The sequence below is a fragment of the Sebastes umbrosus genome, chromosome 17, assembly GCF_015220745.1.
Source record: "Sebastes umbrosus isolate fSebUmb1 chromosome 17, fSebUmb1.pri, whole genome shotgun sequence".
NCBI lineage: Eukaryota > Metazoa > Chordata > Actinopteri > Perciformes > Sebastidae > Sebastes > Sebastes umbrosus.
Window position 1 is genome coordinate 26,322,050 of NC_051285.1, and position 22,704 is coordinate 26,344,753.

At 41.6% G+C, this 22,704-nt stretch overlaps 3 protein-coding genes across 4 annotated transcripts in view; 1 reads left to right on the forward strand and 2 right to left on the reverse strand.

Annotated features, from left to right (window-relative positions):
• Nucleotides 1-2,726, forward strand: part of fam222ba (family with sequence similarity 222 member Ba) — a 37,882-nt gene extending 35,156 nt beyond the window's left edge. Inside the window, exons 4-5 of the mRNA XM_037748112.1 lie at nt 405-509; nt 2,608-2,726. Coding sequence (XP_037604040.1) covers nt 405-431 — 27 coding nt within the window. The 3' untranslated portion in view covers nt 432-509; nt 2,608-2,726. The remainder of the gene's footprint in view (nt 1-404; nt 510-2,607) is intronic.
• On the reverse strand, nt 2,450-11,823 carry trpv1 (transient receptor potential cation channel, subfamily V, member 1). Of its 2 annotated transcripts, none has more exons than XM_037748106.1 (17): nt 11,676-11,823; nt 11,215-11,381; nt 8,809-9,026; nt 8,483-8,634; nt 8,236-8,388; nt 7,977-8,114; nt 7,352-7,650; nt 6,586-6,762; nt 6,350-6,505; nt 6,143-6,238; nt 5,980-6,050; nt 5,350-5,515; nt 5,196-5,262; nt 4,774-5,105; nt 4,562-4,683; nt 2,785-2,906; nt 2,450-2,680 (listed from the first exon to the last, which is right to left on the reverse strand). In XM_037748106.1, the coding sequence occupies exons 3-17, from the start codon at nt 9,003-9,005 to the stop codon at nt 2,604-2,606; spliced, it is 2,325 nt and encodes a 774-aa protein (XP_037604034.1). In that variant the 5' UTR covers nt 9,006-9,026; nt 11,215-11,381; nt 11,676-11,823; the 3' UTR covers nt 2,450-2,603. The 2 variants fall into 2 exon arrangements, with proteins under 2 accessions (XP_037604034.1, XP_037604033.1); XM_037748105.1 differs by having other exon boundaries at nt 11,215-11,264; nt 11,676-11,814.
• Nucleotides 11,824-12,489: 666 nt separating this feature from the next.
• shpk (sedoheptulokinase) lies at nt 12,490-20,874 on the reverse strand. The gene is made up of 7 exons (XM_037748113.1): nt 20,649-20,874; nt 20,407-20,548; nt 17,550-17,724; nt 17,308-17,460; nt 16,958-17,133; nt 16,378-16,578; nt 12,490-14,919 (listed from the first exon to the last, which is right to left on the reverse strand). Exons 1-7 carry the CDS (start codon nt 20,787-20,789, stop codon nt 14,525-14,527), a joined length of 1,383 nt encoding a protein of 460 aa, XP_037604041.1. The 5' UTR covers nt 20,790-20,874; the 3' UTR covers nt 12,490-14,524.
• Between the last annotated feature and the right edge of the window lie 1,830 nt (nt 20,875-22,704).

Consider the following 22,704-nt stretch of genomic DNA (forward strand, 5'->3'; position numbering starts at 1 on the left):
TTTCTTTCTTGTCTTTTTTATTTTATTGAAGTTTTGTTGAATAGACAACAATTCCTTTAGAGATTCTTTATTATGGAAAGCAAGAAAAAGGAGTAATATTTTGTAATTATATATTTTAGCAATGTGTAGTTACTGAGCTGTAACATTTCCCCCCCCCCAAGTTTCAAAGCTATCAGTTTGCAGTTGTGACTATTTATAATACTTGATTTGCTTGTTATTTAAATTTCTTCTTTTGTTTCTTGTACTATTGCTGTGAAATGGAAGAAGGTCCACAAGCCTTTCTTTTGTGTCATTCTGTACGACAGATAAGAGGCGAGAGCGTGAGAGTTGTGCTACTCTTTTTGTAATATTGTAATAATAAAATAAAGTTCTAATTTATGCTTTGAAATGTGTCTGAACCGTAGTGTGGATCGTCTGCAACGCTGATTTAAACCGACGCTGACAACAGGTGTGCACTTTTCTCCAGCTCCCCTTCATGCTGCCTGAGCTCATGCTGTCTGACTGTTCAGGTAGGTTACTACTCACAGATTTGCATCTTGCATAATCAGCGTTACAAGTGGCTGAACGGTTCAAAAGGCCCGCCGAAAACCACATATAATTTGTAACCGAGACAGCTAGTGCTGAAGGTGGCGATTGTTGCACCAATTGCTGTGCTTTCATGCCATTTATCAGAGCCTGCCTCTGCCAAATAGAAAAGGGAAGTAGAGTAGACAAAGCAAGCTGTGAAAATCCACAGGACTATCTGGCTGCAGTAGATTTAGCTTGTCTGGCTGTGATGAAAATGGGACTCGTATAAAGGGCACACGGCGGGGGGGCAGGATCAGCACCTTCGTAATCAGTATTACCCCATGAAAGATTTTGAGCGATGTCAGAGGTGCCGGCAGGTTGTGGCCTTTGTGCAGAGAGGATGTGCATCCTGTTCAGGTGCGGGTAGAAACAGCGTGTGCAGAAGCTTTGGATTACATGTTTAAAATGTATGACTTGGTAATTAAAGGGGAACTACGCCCACTTCAGAATTCATACATGTAAATCCTATGGCCTAAGAAAGTCCAAAAATACTAGTAAATATGAACAACTCTCTCCTAAATCTATAAACTAGAGTGCTAAATCTCAATCTTGTGATGTCATAGAGTATAAACAGCTCAGTGGGCACCCTGGCGTCTGAAAAGTGAAGCCGACGCAGAAGTGCTTTAAACTTCTTTCTAACAGCCAGCAGGGGGCGACTCTGCTATAGAAGTCTGAGAAAATGAGCCTACTTCTCACTTGATTTATTACCTCAGTAAACATTGTAGACATGAGTTTATGGTCTCAGTCGCTAGTTTCAAGTCTTCTTCAATACAGCATGATGTTCATTTAGTAAATGATGGTCCCATTTAGAGTCAAATAGACCATAAAGCAAGGAGATGCTTTAGGGCGTGGCTACCTTGTGATTGACAGGTCACTACCACGGCGTTGTCCAGTCCTGTACTGTACTTAGCTGCACCCTCTGGTGTCACTTATGGTGGCAAAGAAGATGGCAACGGGCAAATCAAAGATGGCGAGCGACGGCGAAAAAATGCCAAACTCGAGGCTTCAAATCAAACCAATCGGTGACGTCACGGTGATCACTAGTGATGTTACGTGCTGTGCCGAGGCTTCGGAGCGTGTGTCGAGTAATCCAGGAAGTTTTCTGTGAAGCGTGTATCGAGGCTTGTATTTACTGCCTTCTGCCCGGTTAAACCCCTGCCACACATCTGTAATATATGCCAGTTGTACCCTCTTTGTCCAATAGGTGGTTTCATGTGCACATGAAGCCCAGATGAAGCCTCATGAAATGAACCCTTTTGCGAACCAATTTGCTGGAAAGCTTCAGTGCTTCGTGAAGCTTCATCTCGACATGACTAGTGACACTGTGCGCTTCTTATAAGTCTATGGAGCTGCTCCTGACAATGAATTGGGAGAGATGTTCTAGATGACACTGTGAGCACCCAGGGGAATGTTCTCAGTATATGGGAACATTTTCTGTTTCACAACTGAGAACACTAAAATAGAATGAAGCTCATTTGGGTATGAAAAAAGAAAGAAAACAAACACTCTGTTGGTCTTCCATTCATTGTCTATGGAGCAGCTCCAGACTGTATACCCTATGACATCACAAGTTTAAGACTTACTTCTCTAGTTTCTGGCTTTGAGAGAGAGAAGCTCATGTTCACAAATATTGAATTCACTTTCTTAGACCATTGAATAAATAATAATAATGTAATTCCTAATTTAGGTGGTGTTCCCCTTTAAGATTCTCACTTGATACAGCTTCAGTACATTTTATTTTACACCTTTATGTCAGTCAGATGAACAAATGTCTACAATATATTCCTCATCACTGCTCGTCTCAGTGAAATACTGCCTCAAGGACTAAGTTTAAAAGCAAGTTGACATGAGGGAGTATCAGTCAGTTTAAAAGCAAGTTGACATGAGGGAGTATCAGTCAGTCAGAAAGGCAGTTCACACATCTGACAGTTACACTTCTTGGGGAACTGAAACTGAAGACTGTCTTTAGGTCTGAATGCCTCGATGCTTGGGGTCAGTCAGGCTGAGCAGCCACAGTGAAGCTCTCTGTTGTCTCTTTAGACGTGCGTGGGGCTCAGAAGACTCATCTCTGTGGACTGATGTGTCTGCTGCCGCCAGCTTCTCCAGCTCCTCCCTGTGGATAAAGGAGGAAATGTAACTCCACATGGACTGCTTTCCTGTCACAGAGAAATGCTTAAAAAGGCATCATCTGATCTAAAAACATTCATGTTTCTGCACCTCTGTTTGGTCTGTTCGGCGGGGGGCTCGAAGCAGAGTGTTGGCCTTGAATCCAGCACCCAGGATCCTCATTGATTTTGCCCAGGTTGATGTTCCATTTGTTCCAGTTGACTTCCTCCACTCTGAGACGACAAGAGGACACATGCTCCAATTACTGTCTGCAGTGTGATGCATCAATCAGCTGTCAGAGGAGGCAAATTAGTGAAGAGCACAGTGTGCTGCGCATCAATCGATCCCGCTCACACAGCTGCAGCTTTTGTTAAATCTTCAAGCCTAAAACCGTTATCCGTTATTATTATAACTTGCTTGATTTTTATTGAGGTGGAACAGTTTTGGTGCAATTGATTTTTTTTTTACATGTAAAAGACATTTAGTAACATAGCAGACCCTTTCTACTATGTTACAAAAACACAAACAAGTCTAAAAGCTGACCATACCAGCCAAAAATGTAGGTCAAATAACAACTTCAGTACTAACTCTCTCTTGCATTTTGGACATACGTGCAGATTTAGTGTCTTATCCAGCATACTGGACACAATAACTAAGCAGTAGACATATGAATATCATAGCCAATCACAAAATATGCCTCTACTTGTATTTCTTATTTATTCAACCATTATAAACATAGCAACCAGCCCTAGATTCATCTACTAGGGAGCCCTGTGTGTGCACTGAGCATGCATCCTGTTGCCTTTAAGTACCTGTCAGGACACAGTGCACAAGGCAGATTGCATACTGTACGTTGGCTTCACTATGTTTTGGTCCCAGAAACCAACTAGCGCCTCTACACTTGAAGTTAACATGCTCACAGTAACAATGATAACATGTTGATGGTGTAAGGTTTGCAGTGTTCACCATCTTAGTTTAGTATGTTAGAATGCTAACATTTGCTAATAAAGTGCTGCAGGGATGATGTTTATTTGTGTAGGCCAACCAGGAAGTTAGATTCGCCCTGGTTCCCTGGACAAAAAGCCAATGGGATTTTTCCATTGGATTTGCTTGGAAAAGCTGACGTTAGGCTAGAAACGAACTACACCACGGTCGCATGAGAGTGAGTATACACAACGAAGCTGTAAAGGTGAACGAGTCGACGTGATGACGTTTAGTAATCTCATTTAGCCACTTAAAGGCTTCGGCAAAACAAAATTTTGATCTTATGATGGCGGTAGATGAAAAGTTAATAGATCGAGTTATTATAATTCACCCTGAGTTGGAAGATGAATGTCTGGTCTGGACCAAATTTCATGTCAATCTATCCAATAATAAGATTTCAGTTTGGACCAAAGTGGTGGACCGGCCGACAGACCAACATTGCCATCCCTGGTTTAGCCTATGCGTGTTTTAGTAGTGCATATTACCAATAAATAATCGCATTATCAAAAACTCATTGCCACACAGCGTTGGGTCCTTATCTTTGATGGGGCAAGAACATTTATGATGGAAGTCTGTGTGTGTCATGTTATCGTTAGTCTGACACACCGAACGTAGACCGTAAGCCTGCCATTGGTCGCCTATTTCAACCAGTATTCTCTTCCCCTTCCGCTATCTGCACCCAATACGATTGTGATTAATTTAAAGATACTATAGGGCATTACCCCTATACCAGAATGATCATGTATGGTGCTAGACCTTTCTTTAGCACTGACACAGCGCTGTGGAGAGAGGTCTGGCTATGTGAGACTATGTCATCCAGGTCGTTCACATGCAGCTATTGATGGAGCCTCTCCAAACGTAATCAGTCTCTGATTCTATTGTCACTGAACTGAAAGGAGCAAACCTGAAACACCGGCGGCAGTCTTTTTCAAGAGCAGTGCCGAGGTTCTTCTCCTCCCCGCAGCGAAACCTCCCCCTCAGACAGCAAAGCAGTCTTCTCTCCATATCCAGGATGGTGATAGCCCTCTGAAAACAGCCACAACACTTCATCAACATCACGGCTGCCTTTGGACAGACACTTGCCCCCGACAACAGAGCCGGCCCCGGACGTCTCACCTGTAGCTTCCAGATGCTGGCGCTCTCCTCTGTGGTCCTGTCCACGGTGCGGTTCATGAGGGCGATGAGCATGTTGAGCAGCAGGATGTAGGTGAGAATGATGTACGCGATGAGGAGCACGTAGAAGATCTCCGTGCTCTGGTGGTCCTGGGTGAACTCCATGTCGCCCATGCCGATGGTGAACTTGAAGAGCTGCAGTGTGGTGTAGGAGATGTTTCTGAAGGAGGGTTTTACACACTCCTCATCATGGGCAATGGGAACATAGAACCGCCCTGTACGATTAATTACAGTGATGTTCTTCACAGGAGGCTCTATGAGCAGGGTGACCACCGCTGACAGGACAAAGGAAACAGATTACATACAGTACATCCTCCATTCATATTGACAATAGGATCCTAAATGAAGTCCCCGCCTAAGACTACCTGCTGAAAATCCAAAGAGGAAGACGATGTAGACGAGGAGAAAGCGCAGGATATCACTGAGGAACATCTACAAAGAAGAAGAGAGACAAAGGGCTTCAGGGATCGTTCACTGTGGTGTTCACTTGTGGTGCAGTGTGTGACCTGCGCGGACTACCTTCTGTATCATGATGCTGTAGATGCCCATGTGTCTGTCGCCCCTGGAGAAGTAGAGTATGTTCACCCAGCTGAGAGCCAGACACAGCACCAGGAAGTTGAGGTACTTGTGACTCCCGAACAGATACAGCCCGGCTGTGACCAGGAACAGGACGCCCTGCACAAAACTAGCAACAGCAGAGAAGCCACTGTGAGCCATCCTGCACAGCTTTGTGATTATAACAATGCAAATGTGTACTGTAAAACACAAAGCTACAATGAGGTTTGGCTGATATTTTACTACATAGTATGTGTACAAAAACAAACTTTAACAGGACACCCTTAAAGGTGCAGTGTGTAGGATTTGGCGGCATCTAGCAGTGAGGTTGCAACAAACTGAAACTTCTCCCGTGTGCCAAGTGGGTTGGTAGAACTACGGTGGAGCTACAGCCGCATACACGGGTATGTATAGTTTCAGTTACAATCACCAACCACTACAGTATAAATGATTCACAGATGCTGCCAGTTAAAAATGATTCCAAGTCCAATGGGCTCCTTTTGTTTCTGTGAAAAACACTGAACATGAATAGAAAAACTCCACAGGGTACCTTTACATTTTTATCACATCTGGGAGATAAGCATTACTACTTACAAAAGAATCTCATAATATCCATCAATCAGCAACGTCTGCAGCTTCGGCCGTTTCCTCTTCATGTCTAGGATCTAGGGATTCACATTAGGTTTTTGATTAACTTCCACAATGTGGTGATATGAGCAACTGGATGTTAATTTAAAACATGTAAGCACATACATACCCCTATGAGAAAGAAGTAGCAGTTTGCCAGCGCTGTCACTAGCTGGCCTGAAACATACAGGTAATCCATTTTGGTGTGTTTGAGTTCAAATGGAGGCTGTTGGGCAGAAAGGAAACGAAAGCAGCATCAGCACAGGTCTGATCTAGGTCTGTCTGGGATGGCTGTTATTACACAGATCAGTTACACAGTTTGTAGCAGCCAGCTCACCGGTCCAGCTTTCTTATTGTAGGCTACGATGGTGAAGATGATCAGGTACGTGAGGTAGACCAGGAAGTTGAGAAAAAACATTCGACCTGCAAACCTCTTCCACTTCTCCTCCAGCAGCCGGCTCAGAGGCTCCATCTGGAGCATCTCGTGGCGGTTCTGAGAGGAGACAACATGTTGTGAGTTCAGAATAACGACAGCAGCCGCTCTGACAATGCTCTCATAATGCTGGGACTCACAGGAGTGTCGCTGCCGTAGACCAGTATCTCCATGACTGAGTTGTCCTCGTACGAGTCCACCGAGGCCAGGTCGTACAGGGAGCTGTGGACGGGCCCGTAAACCCACTCAGTGAATTTACGGGACAAATGTTTGGTGCTGCTGTCGTGGAATTCACGTTTCAGGATGTGTGAAAAAAGCTGCGGACAAATGAAGGAAAAGTCAATTACACTCATCCAAGTAGTAAAACATCGAGACTGAAATTGGGTTTTTAGAGGACCTAATAATTATTGTACGTCCTTGCCTGAACTTGAGAATTCGCGATACCTTAATAGATTAAGGTTGATCGCCGTCATGTCCCTTCAGTCTTCCCCCGTCCAACACAGTGGCCGGATATTGCTTATCCAGACCTCTCTACATACAGCTTTTCATCATTTTCCAGCGAGGTCTTTCCCCCAAAAGGGAGATATATCTTTATATATATATATATATATTATATCTTTTTTAGGACATGGCAGGGGAACAAATCGGAGATCAGCGTTTTGGATTTATTGTTGGTGCAACCAACTACACAGCAATTCTTCGGCATAGCGTTATTACTGTTACCGGTTTGTTAAAGTAGAAGTATGGAGACATGTTTCAACATCTTCTGTTTCCTCTGTTTCCGTCTATGAGGGACACAGGGTTGTTTTCCCCCAAAAGCGGGCGTGGTTATGCAAGCCTACTCTGGATGATGGATTGCCGGTCTGATGTACGCTGTGTCTGTAATGACTCTGCAGTAATGTTTACCCCAATCTTGCCGGTCTTGGCAGCCATCTTGAGAGGCGTCAGCCCCTTGTGGTTCTCGATGTCTTCCAGCATCAGCTTGGGGTGCAGTTGGGCGGTGGTCTTGAGGATGCGATCGTACATGCTGGTAATGAACTCTGTGTTATCCTTAGAGTTGTCGGCCACCACCACCAGGGCGTGCAGCACCGTGTTGCCGTGAGAGTCCGTCATCTTAGCGTCCGCTCGATGGTACTCGTTCTGCATGAGGAAGTCCACCAAGTCGGGCTGGTTGGTGCAGGCTGCCAGAGACAGAGGCAGCTCACCTGAGGACAACACAGCACTGTTAGCTGTCTCCATGTTGAGAGCCGTAAGGAGGCAATAGATATGCTCTAAATTCCGTACTGAGCACCTTTAAGTAAAATGTAAGATTTTAAAGGGAATAGTGAAATGCAATTTCAGGAAATTCCCAACTTAGAAATAATGAAAATGTATTGCTTGATGTCGCTTGTTGTCACAAGATGTTGTGAAAATATAGAAGAGTCTCTCTGACAGTAATAGAAGCGGTAATATGTGACTTGTCTTGTCAGTAGATGATCTTTGTGTGAGGCTCCAGAGGAGGGCGCTCCTCCCTGCAGCAGCATGAACTCACCAAAGTAGAAGTTGGGGCCATCGTGTGGTTGGAAGAATGTTCCGCAGGCTTTGGCATCGACGGCTGCTCCTTTACTGACCAGCAGCTTCACGTAGAAAATACTCCTCCTCTCAATGGCTATAAAGAGAGCTGTCTGGCCTGCCAGAGTCACACATCAATACATATTGGAAAAAATCAGTCATAATCCTTTACATAGTCTTTGTTTGATGGACGACACAAAGTTTATTCTCTCAGCGGTTCTGCTTCACACACAGTTTACCTTCGTAGTAGCTGTTGGTGTAGGCCGCGTTCACAAACTTTTTAAGGTCGCCCATCCTCTCTGAAATGTCGATCAACAGCTCCACCGTCTCGTTCTTGCCGTCCCTGAGGTGCAGCAGAGCCTTCATCAGGGCGGTTTTACCATAGGACTGATCTGTGGGTGTAACCACACATTCAGGGAGATAACGCACAGGTTTCAAGCTTATACGGTTTTGGTGCAGCTGTTGCATTATGGGTCTCGCACTCACACAGAGAGTCGGAGAGTTTCTTCATGTTCTGGTGCAGGTACAGATGCAGATTGTCCAGCCTTCTGACGTCCCCGCTGGCCACCGCTTCAAACAACCTATCGATGGTAAACGACTTGCTGTCTCTCTTGTCAACCTTCTCACCTCGAATCCCTCTGTTGACAAAACACATTTTACAGTTTACAAAAGATTCATGTAGGTCAGAAGGTCAAGCAGCTCCACACTCCACATTCATCAGCAGCGTGGGGCTTGATAATACACAGCACACATGCTATAACGGGTATTAAAACAAGGTAGAAATCACTTTATCTTCGCATGGTGAGGCTCACTTGTCAAAGTTGAGATTGAATCTAATTTTAGGCCCGGTCTCCTCCATTTCCTCCTGGTAATCAGTGTCCATGGGGGCCTTGGGCGACTCGTGGCCCGAACCCTGGGTAGAAGCCACACCACCCTTCTGCCTCGCTTTCTCCTCCTCCGTCCTGTCGTCCGCCTCCAGCGAGAAGCCAAACATCTCTGACTTGTCCATCTCACCTCTTGCTCCAGTGGTCTGCAGAGACATGCAGTAAAAGTGCACATCATTCAGACAACAACCAGACCTGAATGAACCAACTGAATTTTCTCCTACACAACATAACATCGGGCAGGGACATATGATACAGTATCAATTATGGCTGTCAAAGTTAACGCCATGATAACGCATTAACGCAAATTAGTTTTAACGCCACTAACTTCTTTAACGCAACTTGCAATTTTTTTGATTTTGGCAGGCTCAGAAAAAAACTCAGGAATCCATCGGTACCATCCATGTCATACTAGCTTGTCACGAAGGAGACTAAATAATGCTCTAAACTTACGCTAAATTTTGGCAAGGAAAAACTGGCATGGCCATTTTCAAAGGGGTTCCTTGACCTCTGACCTCAAGATATGTGAATGAAAATGGGTTCTATGGGTACCCACGAGTCTCCCCTTTACACACATGCCTACTTTATGATAATCACTTGCAGTTTGGGGCAAGTCATAGTCAAGTCAGCACACTGACACACTGACAGCTGTTGTTGCCTGTTGGGCTGCAGTTTGCCATGTTATGATTTCATAATTTTTTTTATGCTGAATGCAGTACTTGTGAGGGTTTCTGGACAATATTTGTCATTGTTTTGTGTTGTCAATTGATTTCCAATAATAAATATATACATACATTTGCATAAAGCAGCATATTTGCTCACTCTCATGTTGATAAGAGTATTAAATACTTGACAAACATTTTGAACAGATAAAAAAAACATGTGATTAATCTGCACTTAACTGCGATTAACTATGGACAATCATGCGATTAATCGTGATTGAATATTTTAATCGATTGACAGCACTAATATCAATACATATGCATCCTCACAAAATACAGGAATATCAGCAAAAAATAATAATTCAAAAAACAAGAATAATAATTCAAAAAAATATACATTAACTACTAGCAAAAGTCAAAACAAAATTAATAAAACAAGAAAATAAAAATAAAGATAATGGGTCATTTATGGGTCATCTTGGTCATGTGCTGAGCAGGAAGAAGGCGGAGGGAGAAGCTGCTAGGTCTCAATATGTCTAAGGAAGGGCTGCCAAACCCGTTCAAATTTGGAGCCACGTAGAGCATGTCTGATTTTCTCTCACTTCATGAAATGAAGTACATCAGCTAAGTAACTAACTAAGCTTAAGTATGCTTGACAAATCGTTAATCTTCTCTAGCCTCTAGAATTACTCAATCAAAGATCATTTTACTGTTCACAACTGTGTCAATGGGTCACTATGTGTTTGTGTCATCCGGGTCTGAAACATGTTTACCATGGGGGATCACCTCACTGACCTTCAAGGGCACGCAGACATGTGATGTCTCAGCCCCAGTGACTAACAAAGGAGAGTATTTAGAGGAAGACTTCCAGCAGCACTTGCACGCTTTGCAGAATAATCAAATCATATACAGTATGCGGTTTATTCAGAAACAGAATCAATGAGTAAACGGAGTGAAAATATTCTGCAAAGTTCAGCTAAAAATGACACGACATGATATTTTCTTCTAAATGATCCCGTCAAAGATAATGGGAACCTAATCTCTGGTGGCTTCTTGTTCCTCTTTTTTCAGTCACGAAATGGGGAATTAGTGACTCAGTAGAATCTCTGTGAGACATCACAAGAGGAATATGTAGCGCAGCAGGAAACAAAGGATGGAAAAACAGAGAAGTAATTACTGGAGGTCTTATTTTTAGAAAAAGGTGGATTTCCCAATGAAACTGTGAAAATGTATTAGTAACAATTATTTAGTCTTATCACATCTGAATGAATCAAACATTTGTTTTCATTGACAGAACAGTATTTTAAAACCTTTGTTGTTCAATCGTGTGTGTGCATACGAAGCACCTAATTCCACACCATGCTGCAGACGTACAATTATTAATAAAGATGAAGAGACAAAATCAGTGCCAGTGGTGAAAACTACTCTACCATTCTTTCCTATATCCTCATTAAATCTCATAAAACAAGACAACAACAAAACCAAGCAGTGCACTGCATCTTTTTAAATGTCTAAATGTTCACAATGTACAAAATATATAATGACAAATCACAATAGCATGTTATGAGATTGTACAAATGGTCAAACAAAGAGGACTGATGTTACAGATGTTTGATATTGTTCTTCAGGACCAGATTTATTTAAACCTAAACAAAACTATAATTGAACTCACCAGAAGTAAATCTTGCTGCTCCAGATTATCTTCTTGATTCAAAACTGGATCTTCAAGTCAAAAATATAACAACAGCAGTCAGTGGAGTGTCCTGCAGAGATGCTTCTTAGACGCTCCTTTAACGTAATGATGGTGGGGGATAGCAGGAAGAAGCCAGGAGACACGCCCTAGGGAATATAGAGCATGTTACTGGAGCCCTGAGTGCTTAAAAGGATGTATTGACCATCACTACTCAAGCCAACACGGCATAAAATACCACAGAGGAATCCATAGCACTAGTTTATTATCTGATATGAACACAGATGTGCTTCATAATGAGCTCATCAGAGAGACCAGAGCCGTTTTAAGGTAATCCACTTAGCTGGAAAGGAATTACCATGAAGTAAAGACCAGTGACACTTAAAAATATATATTTATATCCTCATGTCGCTCAGAAAATAACAGATAAATCAAGAACTTACTCTTTCTTTTAGTCCATGACGTTGCTGGTGTGCTTCCCGTGTGTCTCATGTGTTGTTTCGCTTGCATGAGGGTGTGTTGGTTTCAGTGCAGCTGTGGTCCTGTGACCGTGTGGTTGCAGAGCTTCTGCCTACCAGCGTGGGATGTAGTGTGATCTGTGTTCATGAGATTATATGACGATTTCCTTTCGCAAGATCACTTCCTTTTTTTCAGTCAAACAGGGCACACAGATCTTCACATAGTGGCGTGGTTACCGTTAGCACAGGGGGCTTCAAGTATTTAAAGAGGACCTATTGTGCTTTCATGCGTTTTCTTTTCTTTTAGTGTGTTATATAGTTTTTTTGTTACAAAGTTACACAGTAACACTGCTCCTGAGCTGTCTGAAACGTCTTGCTTGAAGTCCCGCCTTCTCTTCCGTAACGTGGACATGTCACCAAGTAACAGAAGCTCAAACAGAGCGTTTCAGGCAGAGGGTGAAAAGAGGTGTTGCAGCACAGCCGGTATGAGAAAAGTAAAGCATTTTTTTGTACATTAAAGCATGTAAACATGTTCTAGTAGAAACCTAAAATACAAGTATGCACCTGAAAATAAGCACAATAGGTCCTCTTTAAAATGTTAGGCACCAGACCAACTAAAACTTTATATCCGACATTGTACAGCCTGGTGCTTCATTCCCAATGTTATGCAAAGGTAGTGCTCTCCATTCAAAACTTGAATAAGTGCACCAGAATATAATCGTGGTGACTCAGTTGAGAAGATATCAATATCAAAATTCAGTGACATTCATTCAAATATATTCAAGATTTGAGACAAAAATGAAATCTTAATACTGCTTTATTTGCACCATAATCACATCACATCAGCTGTGAACTAATGGCTAACTGAAAGAAAAATAACTGTAGTCATTTCAACAGAACGCTGCTCTGTTATAATGAATGAATGGCAATACTAATAGCACTGATGTCATGCGTGTTTCATTTTACTTGTAGAAAAATTACTCTATTTGCTCATTATTGAAATTGATGAGCACCACTTTAAATCTTGTGTTTACCAGAGATGTGCTCGTAAGTTTCTTGGAAATAGCAGGACAAAAGCATAAAAAATAGCTAAAAAAATCTTGTGGATTAAGTCCAAAATGATCGATTAGTCGACTAATTGACTAAGAGGGAGCAGCCCTAATCATTGAGTTCTCTATCTAGACAGTTCAGACCAAATGTATTCTCCTTGTACACTGAATAATCTGAATAATGAAACAAGCATTCAATCATGACAAAAAGCAGCAGCAGCAACGGTTGATAAAATTAAGACCGTCTTCTTGAAAACAAAGTACTATAAGCAAAATTAACATTAAGACTGACACAAACCAAGGATATTTACACACTCTGTGAGTTCAAAATGGAAGATTAAGACTTCAAAAATCAAGAGACGGCAAAGAAAGAGCAGTAATCATGGATTTAGACCTCGATAGAAAACAACAAAAATAAATTCACTTCATGTAAAAACTTAAAGCCCTCCTTCCTAAAATTGAAAAAAGGGACACTGGAAGCACAACATTAAAAGAAAAAAGAATCACAGTGTTTGAATCTGCTTTGATAAACTGAGCAGGGACAGTGAATGAGTACTGCTTAACTTCAGAGAATCAGATTAAAACATTTACACTAATGACCAATCATCTTACTGGAAATAAAGTCCTTCATCATTCCCAGGATCCCGGCATAGTTTAAATAAAGTGACGAGTGATAAAAGGAATATGGGACCACTGTGGACCCCTGACAGCTTCAGTGTCAAGATTACTATTACGTATCTTTTTAGACTCAAAGTGGAAAGTAAAAGAAAAGAAGCTCCTTGCACGGAGCAACACAGAAACCATCAGATGAAAGAAAACGACATAGTAGTAACCGAGGAAAAGGCATTTCCTTGATAGTCTATTTTCAGCTTGAATGCTGACATGTTAATAGTTGTTACACCTGATAAACCATGCAGCGGCTATGGTCTTATTTAAAGGAGCAGTCCACCCTCAAATACGCACATCCTGCTATGGATCATAAATCTGTGATCTTCAATCTGTGCTCTTCAAAGGATTCCATGAGCGCTGTGATTTCGATCCACTTTGTGGATTTTAGCAACACACAGGGAATGAGTGTGAGCTTGTCACATTCAACTCTTACAGCATCTGGTGCAGAAGCCAACAGCTGTAAAGCTTTTTGCTGGTGCACTTTATACTGCTCTAATGAGGTTGCAGTCAGTGAAGAAATGAACGCTTCAACAGTAGATTGTTTTTCCGATGAATGATTAGCATCTTTGCAAAATAGCAGCTCTAGGTTTTATGATATAAATCTCTATTGTGGCATCATTTTTTTGTGGAAAAAATAACACTTCACACAAGGCTTTTGATCTCTGTCCCGGTGTTACACCGAAATCCATCGGAAATCTGTGACATCAGAAAATGTGACCCGACTGTACCTGTGTAATAAATGAGGTAAACACATGACAGAAAACACACAAAACTAAATTGTTAAAAAAACATACATTTATTTTAATTTAAAGAAATATTCACAAACCTCTAATAGAGGCAATTATTAGATACAGTGGGGTCACATTTTGTGACGACAGCCGCCAGAAATGTCTCTCTACGGTCACAGATTCCGATGGGTCACAGATTTCGGTGTAACGCCGGCAAACACGTTTTGCTTTTAGTTTCACAGAGCAAATTATGTTGTAGCATTTCAGTTTGCCTGATTGTTCCTTTTTTAAACAAAGTGATGCCATTCGATAAGGTAGTTATATGTGCACAATTTCCACTTGATCCTGTAAACAGACAGGGATTCCCCTGTGGATTACAACTCCCCATTTAAAGTAGGTCACAGAGGACCAAGGCCACTCCGACAGCAGAGTCCGCGTTTAGTCCGTACAACACCGGCAGAGGAAACGCCTTCTCCACCTCCTGCCTCAGCACCTCATTGCGGGCGATGGCGCTCCCACTGCCCACAATCCTGCTGACGCCCGCCCGCTGCAGACGCTCGGCGGGCATCATGGCGGTGATGTTGTCCATGACTCCGCGGCACACTGCCCTGGTCACATGACCCAGAGAGAGATTGGTGGTGGAGATGTTGGCCGCTTGACCCAGGCAGAGAGGGTTGTGTCTCTCTCCCAGGATGGTAGGGCTCACCCTCAGGTCGCTCGTCTCCTGGTTCAGGGCAGAATCAATCAGCTTCTCGTATAAGCACGAGTCACTCATCTCCGCACCTGTGAGGGATGAGGAGGCGTGATTTAACATTTGGATGAAACACTTTAAAAAGTTTACTGAACACTGTCCTCTCTGATCTGCCATTGATCTTTAGCTGCGGTTTAAAATGGGTTGTGTATATTACAGTCCTATATGCATCTGACCAGACTCTTATTGCTTATTTCCACCATTAGAGCATGAATGAGTCCAAGAGTCTACAGCCATGCCAGCAGCTCTATGAGGCTGTACTTAGAAACACATGGCATACAAGCATTAGCTAATTAGCAGTGGCGCGGTGAAGAGTATACGCAGGTATATCAAAGGTCAAAGGTCAAAGGTCAACTATATATATATATATATATATATATATATATATATATATATATATATATATATATATATATATATATATATATATATATATGGGGTAAACCCACCTCTTTTTCTTGTGGTTTACAATACACCCACCTATCAACCAAAAAGCCACTGGAGTACATAGAGGAGTATACCCTCTTCCTCCTCGGTAACCTACAGTAGTAGTTCATCCAACTCGTCAACGACCACTACACCGCCGCTAATTACCACTTAACAAAAAGGACAGCTGAGGCTGATGGGAATGTCATTAATTATGCAGGTGTTTGGTCATAAACCAAAGTGTTGGATACATTAACATTTTGAACTGATGATGGCGCTAGAGGAAAAGTAACCAAAGTGATTACAATTCATCCTGATGGGAACATGAATGTGTGTACAGTACAACCACAGACTATATATAAAAAGAGGGCGTAGTCACTGTGACGTCACCCATTGGTTTGTGGCCTACGGTTTTAAAGCCTCGAGTTCGGCAGTTTAGCCGTTGCCATCTTGGGTTTTTTTTGCAACAAGGAGTGACACGAGAGGGTGGAGCTAAGTACAGACAAACGCTGAATAGTTTTTACACACTGTGAAAGGGTTAAAGTTGTAAGACAAAAACACAGACAACTCCCAGACCAGACAACGCCGTGGTAGCGACCTGTCAATCACAAGGTAGCCACGCCCTAAAGCATCCCCTGCTTTATGGTCTATTTGACTCTAAATGGGACCATAATTTACTAAATGAACATCATGCTGTATTGAAGAAGACTTGAAACTAGCGATTGAGACCATAAACTCATGTTTACAATGTTTACTGAGGTAATAAATCAAGAGAGAAGTAGGATCATCTTCTCATAGTCTTCTATACAATCTGACTTCTTTTTGCGACCAGAGGAGTCGCCCCCTGCTGGCTGTTAGAAAGAATTTAATTTTAATGCACTACTGCATTGGCTTCCCTTCTCAAAGTCATTAAGATTCATCCTTTGGGGACCATGAATGTCTATACCAAATAACATGGCAATCCATCCAATAGTACTGATATTTTAGTCTTGATCAAAGTGGTGAACAGACGTTGCCACCCCTAGAACCACACTACTACTACTAGCACGGCTAAAAATACATACCAAGCTCTCTCATCCAGGAAGTGAGCATCTCCACAAAAGCCGCCATCACATTCCCTCCGTTGAGCGAGGCCGCCACCGCCAAGTACGAGTTGTAAAAGTAGGGGAAGTAGGAGACGGAGGAGGCAGGCTGAGGAAACTCTGGAGGTTTGAAGTCAGCTGGCATGGCGTAGGTCAGCTGGGCTGAGGTGCTTATGTTAAGAACTACGGAAATTGGCAGAAAGATAAATACTGTCATCTGAGGCGTATGAACGAACAGCTCCGAACAAGACATGCAAAAGACACTGATGGCAGGATTACACTTGATCCATAATGCATTTGTTTTCTGTGTGTCTGCTCAAACATAATGAGTACAAAACTAAGACATGGGTATTTACTGCTGTGTACTTTCTTTATTGTAGAATCTTTTGTAGGGTTTTTTATAAACCGTTCTTATGCTTTGCTATTGTTCTCTTTGCTGTTTGTAACCACAGTGAATTTAAGCATTAATCAGCAGTGCAATAGCAGAAGTCTGATGGATGTTTTTCTACTGCATTAAATGTGATCCTGGCCTTGATAAAAATAACTGGACTTCATGTTTCACCTGCGTCTGTTCGCGCACTCATGCAGGAGTAGACAGAGCACTGCAAGTCTCCCAGGGCGGCCCCTACTGGCGTACCAGCAGGGATGCCATGCCAGTCAGAACACGTCTGTCCCGCCAAGCCACCAGACGGCACACACTCAGGAAGCAGGTGCAAAGGGAAGCCGGCACCCTCCAGACTAGAGCATGCACACACACACACACAGTGGCTTGTTATGCAGGTTAGGCATAACAACTCTTCCCAGTTCAATACAAGCTTACAACGTGTTTTCAGTTTAACACCGAGCATGCACAAACTCATGTTTCATGCGTTTAGTACTTGAACTGAACAGGAAGTTCTGCTCTTTACATACATGTCTGTATTCCACTGGTTGGAGGAGGTGTTGAAGAAGCCCCAGCTGGCCGCGTTCTGGGGCGTCATCACACAGCCGTCCAAACCACACAGCATGGACACCACGTAGTCCTGGATGGTACCTGCAACTGTGAAGTCTTCGAGGAACTGAGGCCTGCAGAGAAACAACAACAAACCTTTGAGTTCACTTTCATATCACAAAACCAAGCGGCGCAGTACGAGGGATTTTTAAAAAGCACTGACCTGTGTTTCATGTACCAGAAGATTGTTGCACAGCCAAACCCCGTGGCTGAACTGAGATGCGAGTCTGGCTCTGGAAGTGAGGACAGGAAGTTACTGCTGCAGCGTCCATCCTGCCAAGTGATCAGCTGACTGGTGTCTCTGGTTGTGAAGAAATCCCTCTTGGTCCAATCGCAACCTGCGAGGGGCAAGAGACACAGAAAATTACAGCAGACAAAATAAGTTATATCTGACTTAAAGAGGACCTATCATGTTCATTTTCAGGTGCATACTTGTATTTTGGGTTTCTACTGGAATATGTTTACATGCTTTAATGTCTGCTTTGTTGTGATTGGTCAGCTGGCCCACTCTGTTGTGATTGGTCAACCGAACCAAACTCTTTGGACTCTGCTCCAGCTGCGCTCTACCTAGCTTTGTTTGAGGGCATGCCAAACTAGCCGCTAGGCAGGTATTATGCAAATGTGTTACTTGGTGACATCATCACGCTACAGAAGAAAAGGCGGGACTTTAAGCAAGGTGTTTCAGGCAGTTCAGGAGCCTGTGGGGAAGAGTAACTCCCTTTGGCGTGGGCTTTGGGCTTTGTAACTTTGCAGACCATTTACATGCAGAAAATGAAAATAATAAATATAGAAATATATATATATATATATATATATAACACACTAAAGGAAAGGGGAAAAGCACAAAAGCATAATAGGTCCTCTTTAATGGTTTGGATATGAGAACATCCCAGTAACATATTAGATTTACTATGATTACAAACCTATTTTCAAGTTTTGATTGCAACCAGCAGAGGGCAGAGTTATGAAAGAGCTACAACGGACCGACCAAGTTTCTGTTTAAAAGGAGAAGTTATCAGGAGAATTCAGTTCCAATAACTGCCCAGCTCCTCAATCTATTTTCAACAAGCGTCAATAAAAGGTCATCAGTATTACAGACTGGATAATCAGTATGACTTCTTGAAAGGACTCTTACAAATCCCCATGTTCACCATGTTCTGGTAAATGTTTTCCTAAAGCCTGTGGTTTGGTTAAATATTAAGGGAACTGTTGTCCAAATCAAACTGTTAATAACCTTTAGTCTCTAAAGACAGAGGGGGTTGTAATGAGTCATATATGAACATGCTCCAAGTAAAACTGACCAGTGATAATAAAAAGGCAGTGGTGGAAGAAGTACGCAGATAATGTACTTAAGTAAAAGGAGCATTCAGTGTAAAAAATACTCTGTTACAAGTCCTGCATTTAAATTGTACTCAAGTAAAAGTACAAAAGTATTATGTTATAGTAGTAGCCGTCACATCAAGTCTGAAAACAGAACACTTAAATTACAATATGCTGAAAGATTATTATGGAATTTTTGCCCAATGATGCCAAAATATTCTGCCTACTGACCTTTACATTTTTGTAAGAGCTTTTATGTTGCAGCAGCAGCATCATGAGTGTGAAAAATGCTCTTCAACTGGGCTATCTAAGCAATGATAAAGGTCCCATATCGTGCTCATTTTCAGGTTCATACTTTAATTTTGGGTTTCTACTAGAACATGTTTACATGCTTTAATGCTCATACGGTCTGCCTGAATAAATCTGTATTTATTGTCTGTCTGAAACGCTCCGTTTTAGTGCATTTCATCGGAATTGCAACGGAATTGTGTTGCTAGGCAACAGTTTGTGTCCATGTTTACTTCCTGTCAGCTGATGTTATTTACATACACTGCAACAGGAAATAAACTGGGACACATTTAGAATGTTTATGTTTAAAACCGTGTAATGGTCTAAATATTGTATATTTGTGACATCACAACTGGACAGATAATCCTAACAGCTTGTTTCAAACGCACAATTTCTGAATACAGGCTGTGTGTATTTCTCTGTATATTGAGCGTTTTGATAGTTTAACAGTATTTATAAAGCACTTAAAACTATTTTATAATATAAAAGACATGAAAATATCACTTTTTACAATATGGGACCTTTAAGAGAAGAGTGATTATATCAAATACATCTTCAATTAACTCAACGAGCTATGAGAGTGTGATGTGGGATCCTTATATTTGGGCCCTTCTATGAATCATAAGATTAAAGAGCTTTTTGGGCAAGTGTGCAAATATAGGGGCAACAACATTACCAGACCAGGGTTGCCGGTTCAAGTCCCTGCATGGACCAAGTACTGAGTGTGAACTTGTCGCTGGAGAGATGCCAGTTTGCTGCTTGGGCACTGCCGAGGTGCCCTTGAGCAAGGCACCAAACCCCCAACTGCTCAGGGCGCCTGTCAGGGGCAGCCCCCTCGCTCTGACATCTCTCCACTAATGCATGTATAAAGGTCCTGTTTGTGCATATGTGTGTGTGTCCTGTATATAACAGCGTAGAAAAAAAATGTAATTTCCCCTCGGGGATTAATAAAATGCCTTTCTTCTTCTTCTTCTTCTTCATGAGTCCTGTAATCTTCTGAACTGGGGCCCCTCTTTATATTTGTTTACTTCACCTTCATAAGCACATATTCTGGTTGTAATTACAAATGTTTTGCACGTGTATCTGATATACTTATAGATACAGACTAAATTGGTCTGAAAATGATCCCTCTTTACAATCTTTTGACACTTCACATGACTTAAAAAATGTATATATTACAGTTATGTTCATATGTTTACTATTTTAGCCAGCTCAGGCCTCTAACAAATGGATGTTATAATTAATATGAAAAAAAGTAATTATTTATTTTTAAAAAAGAAGATATAAGTTTCTTCCTCGTTGCAAACTGCTCATGCATTACATCCGTTGTTTCACAGTTTACCACACCTTGTGCAATGTAATAGCCTGCGCTCATGCATGCATGCAGGCAGTACTAGTATTGGTATTCTTACCTGTCTGTGCTCTCCAGAATAACACCCCGTGCATCTGTCCGGTCACCCCGATGCTGATGACTCTCTGCAGTTTGTCTCCAGGCAGCAGGTTGATGCATCTGTTCAGGGTGTCTATGATCCGGCTGGTCTCCTGCTCTTTAGCCTGCAGCAGCAGCAGCAGCATGGACACGGAGACAGGTTACAACACAGACACACAGCAGAGTAAACACTGAGATGAGCTGGAAGGTAAAAGTTGTACTCACCTTTATGCCGCTGTGGTCGCAGATATCAGCCGTAGTAGGTAAAGTGTGACTCTCTTCCACCAATCTGGAGCCAGTTCCTAATAAAACCACCTTTATCGACGTGGTTCCGACGTCTACACCGAGGATATAACAGGTAGACATGGTGCTGCTGATGGACTCAGAGCTCTGGTTAGATATACCGGACTGTTCTGGTTAGTCCGCTGTCATCACAACGACGCGGCGTTCACGCTCAAGTACGTAATAGGAAATTAAAAACTGTAGTAATTACTGGCAGAATAATGCCTGTAATTCAGGAATAATGATGACTCACTGCCATGATACACCTGAATGTAATGAAGTCATTACTCATTCCATTAACATTACCTGTGCTTTGTTATTGTGTATATCTGTTGTAAGCCTGCTGTTTTAATAGTGCTTACGTTTTACATCCGGTTATGTTTAGCTTTTGTTTGGCTTTCTGTTGTTATGTTTCCTTGCAGCCTGCTTTTGCTTTGACTTTCAAAGCACTTTGTAAACTCTGTTTTATAGCTGCTTATTATTATTATTATTATTATTATTTATTTATTTTTTTAATTTGTATTATTATTATTATTTATTTATTATTATTATTATTATTATTATTATTATTATTATTATATTCCTCATATGACAAGGCAAATTATTCTCAATGAGAAGGGTTATTTATTACTGTGGGGGTAGCCTAGTGTGCTGTTTATTGGTTTTACTGGTCTATGGGATCTATGGAGAAAGAATAGAAGACACAAAACCTTTTTTTCCCAGAATAAAATGCTGTTGCCCATGCTATGACTAAAGTTACTGCATTTTTTTTTTTTTTTTGTGTTATAAAGTGATAACAAAACAAGTGAAGACATGTGCAGGGACATATATAAAAAAGACCAACATATATTATACAGAGAAAGACAAATAACAAAGTACAAAAACAAAACAACACATGGGGATAAAAGCAGGTTGAAGAATGTGTGTGTGTGTTTGGCATTGAATGAGGTTAGATGGTCATATATGACATATATCTACTCTTAAACACATATACTGTACACATGCACACATATCTACATACAGATATCCTTCATTTTATGTGTAGAGCATAGGGGAAACAAACAAAACAAAAAGAAAATAAATGAGTAAAATATATATACATAATACAGTATATACACATCCACATATATATTATTAATATGAATGATAATAAAGATGATGATGAGGTCATGATAATAATATCAATAACAATAATAATACCAACACTTACAATAATAAGTGAGATAAATAAATAAATAAGTAAATAATAACGATAATAAAGAAGAAGAAACATGTTTACTGCATATTGATGAATTTGGGCAGAAATTATAACAAATTAACTGCAATGGTAACAGATTTTTTTATTTTTGGCTTTGCTCCGTTGGGTGAGGTTGTGAAACAGCTGGGCGTTTGAAAAGAGCGGATTTATCGTCTCACCCAAGAACAGTAAGCTTGAAGGTATTTCGGTATTTTCCCCTGTATTATTATAAAAACTAGAATTTTCTGCTCTTCATGGTGCCCGGAACGCACCACCACACCGTCGGGTCCTGTTTGATCCGGTTTGAGCGTTACTAGTGATGGGAATTACGGCTCTTTTTAGTGAGCCAGATCATTTGGCTCAGCTCACCAAAAAGAGCCGGCTCTTTCGGCTCCCAAACGGCTCTTCCTTTACCACTTCTGCCTTTTTATAGTTCAGACAAATTTAGCGCAGTTTTGACCTATGATTAGTATGTGTGCACATATATCACTTAAATTATTCAATATAACTATACTAAACCTTATAATTTCCAGAATATCATAATTTTGCATGCTGCTTCGTTTCCGACTGTCACTCATCTTGTCTGCTATTCGCGCACCGCACTCCTCTCTCTCTTTCTCTCCTCCTCTCCCTCCTGCTCTGTACCTGTAGACCGCCAGCGCGCCGCCCCTCCCTGCTTGATGGTATGATTCTTGTCTGTCATCACCTGATTGGTCGCACGGACGTCATTAACGCAACATTCAGTCACAGTCAGCGCATGGA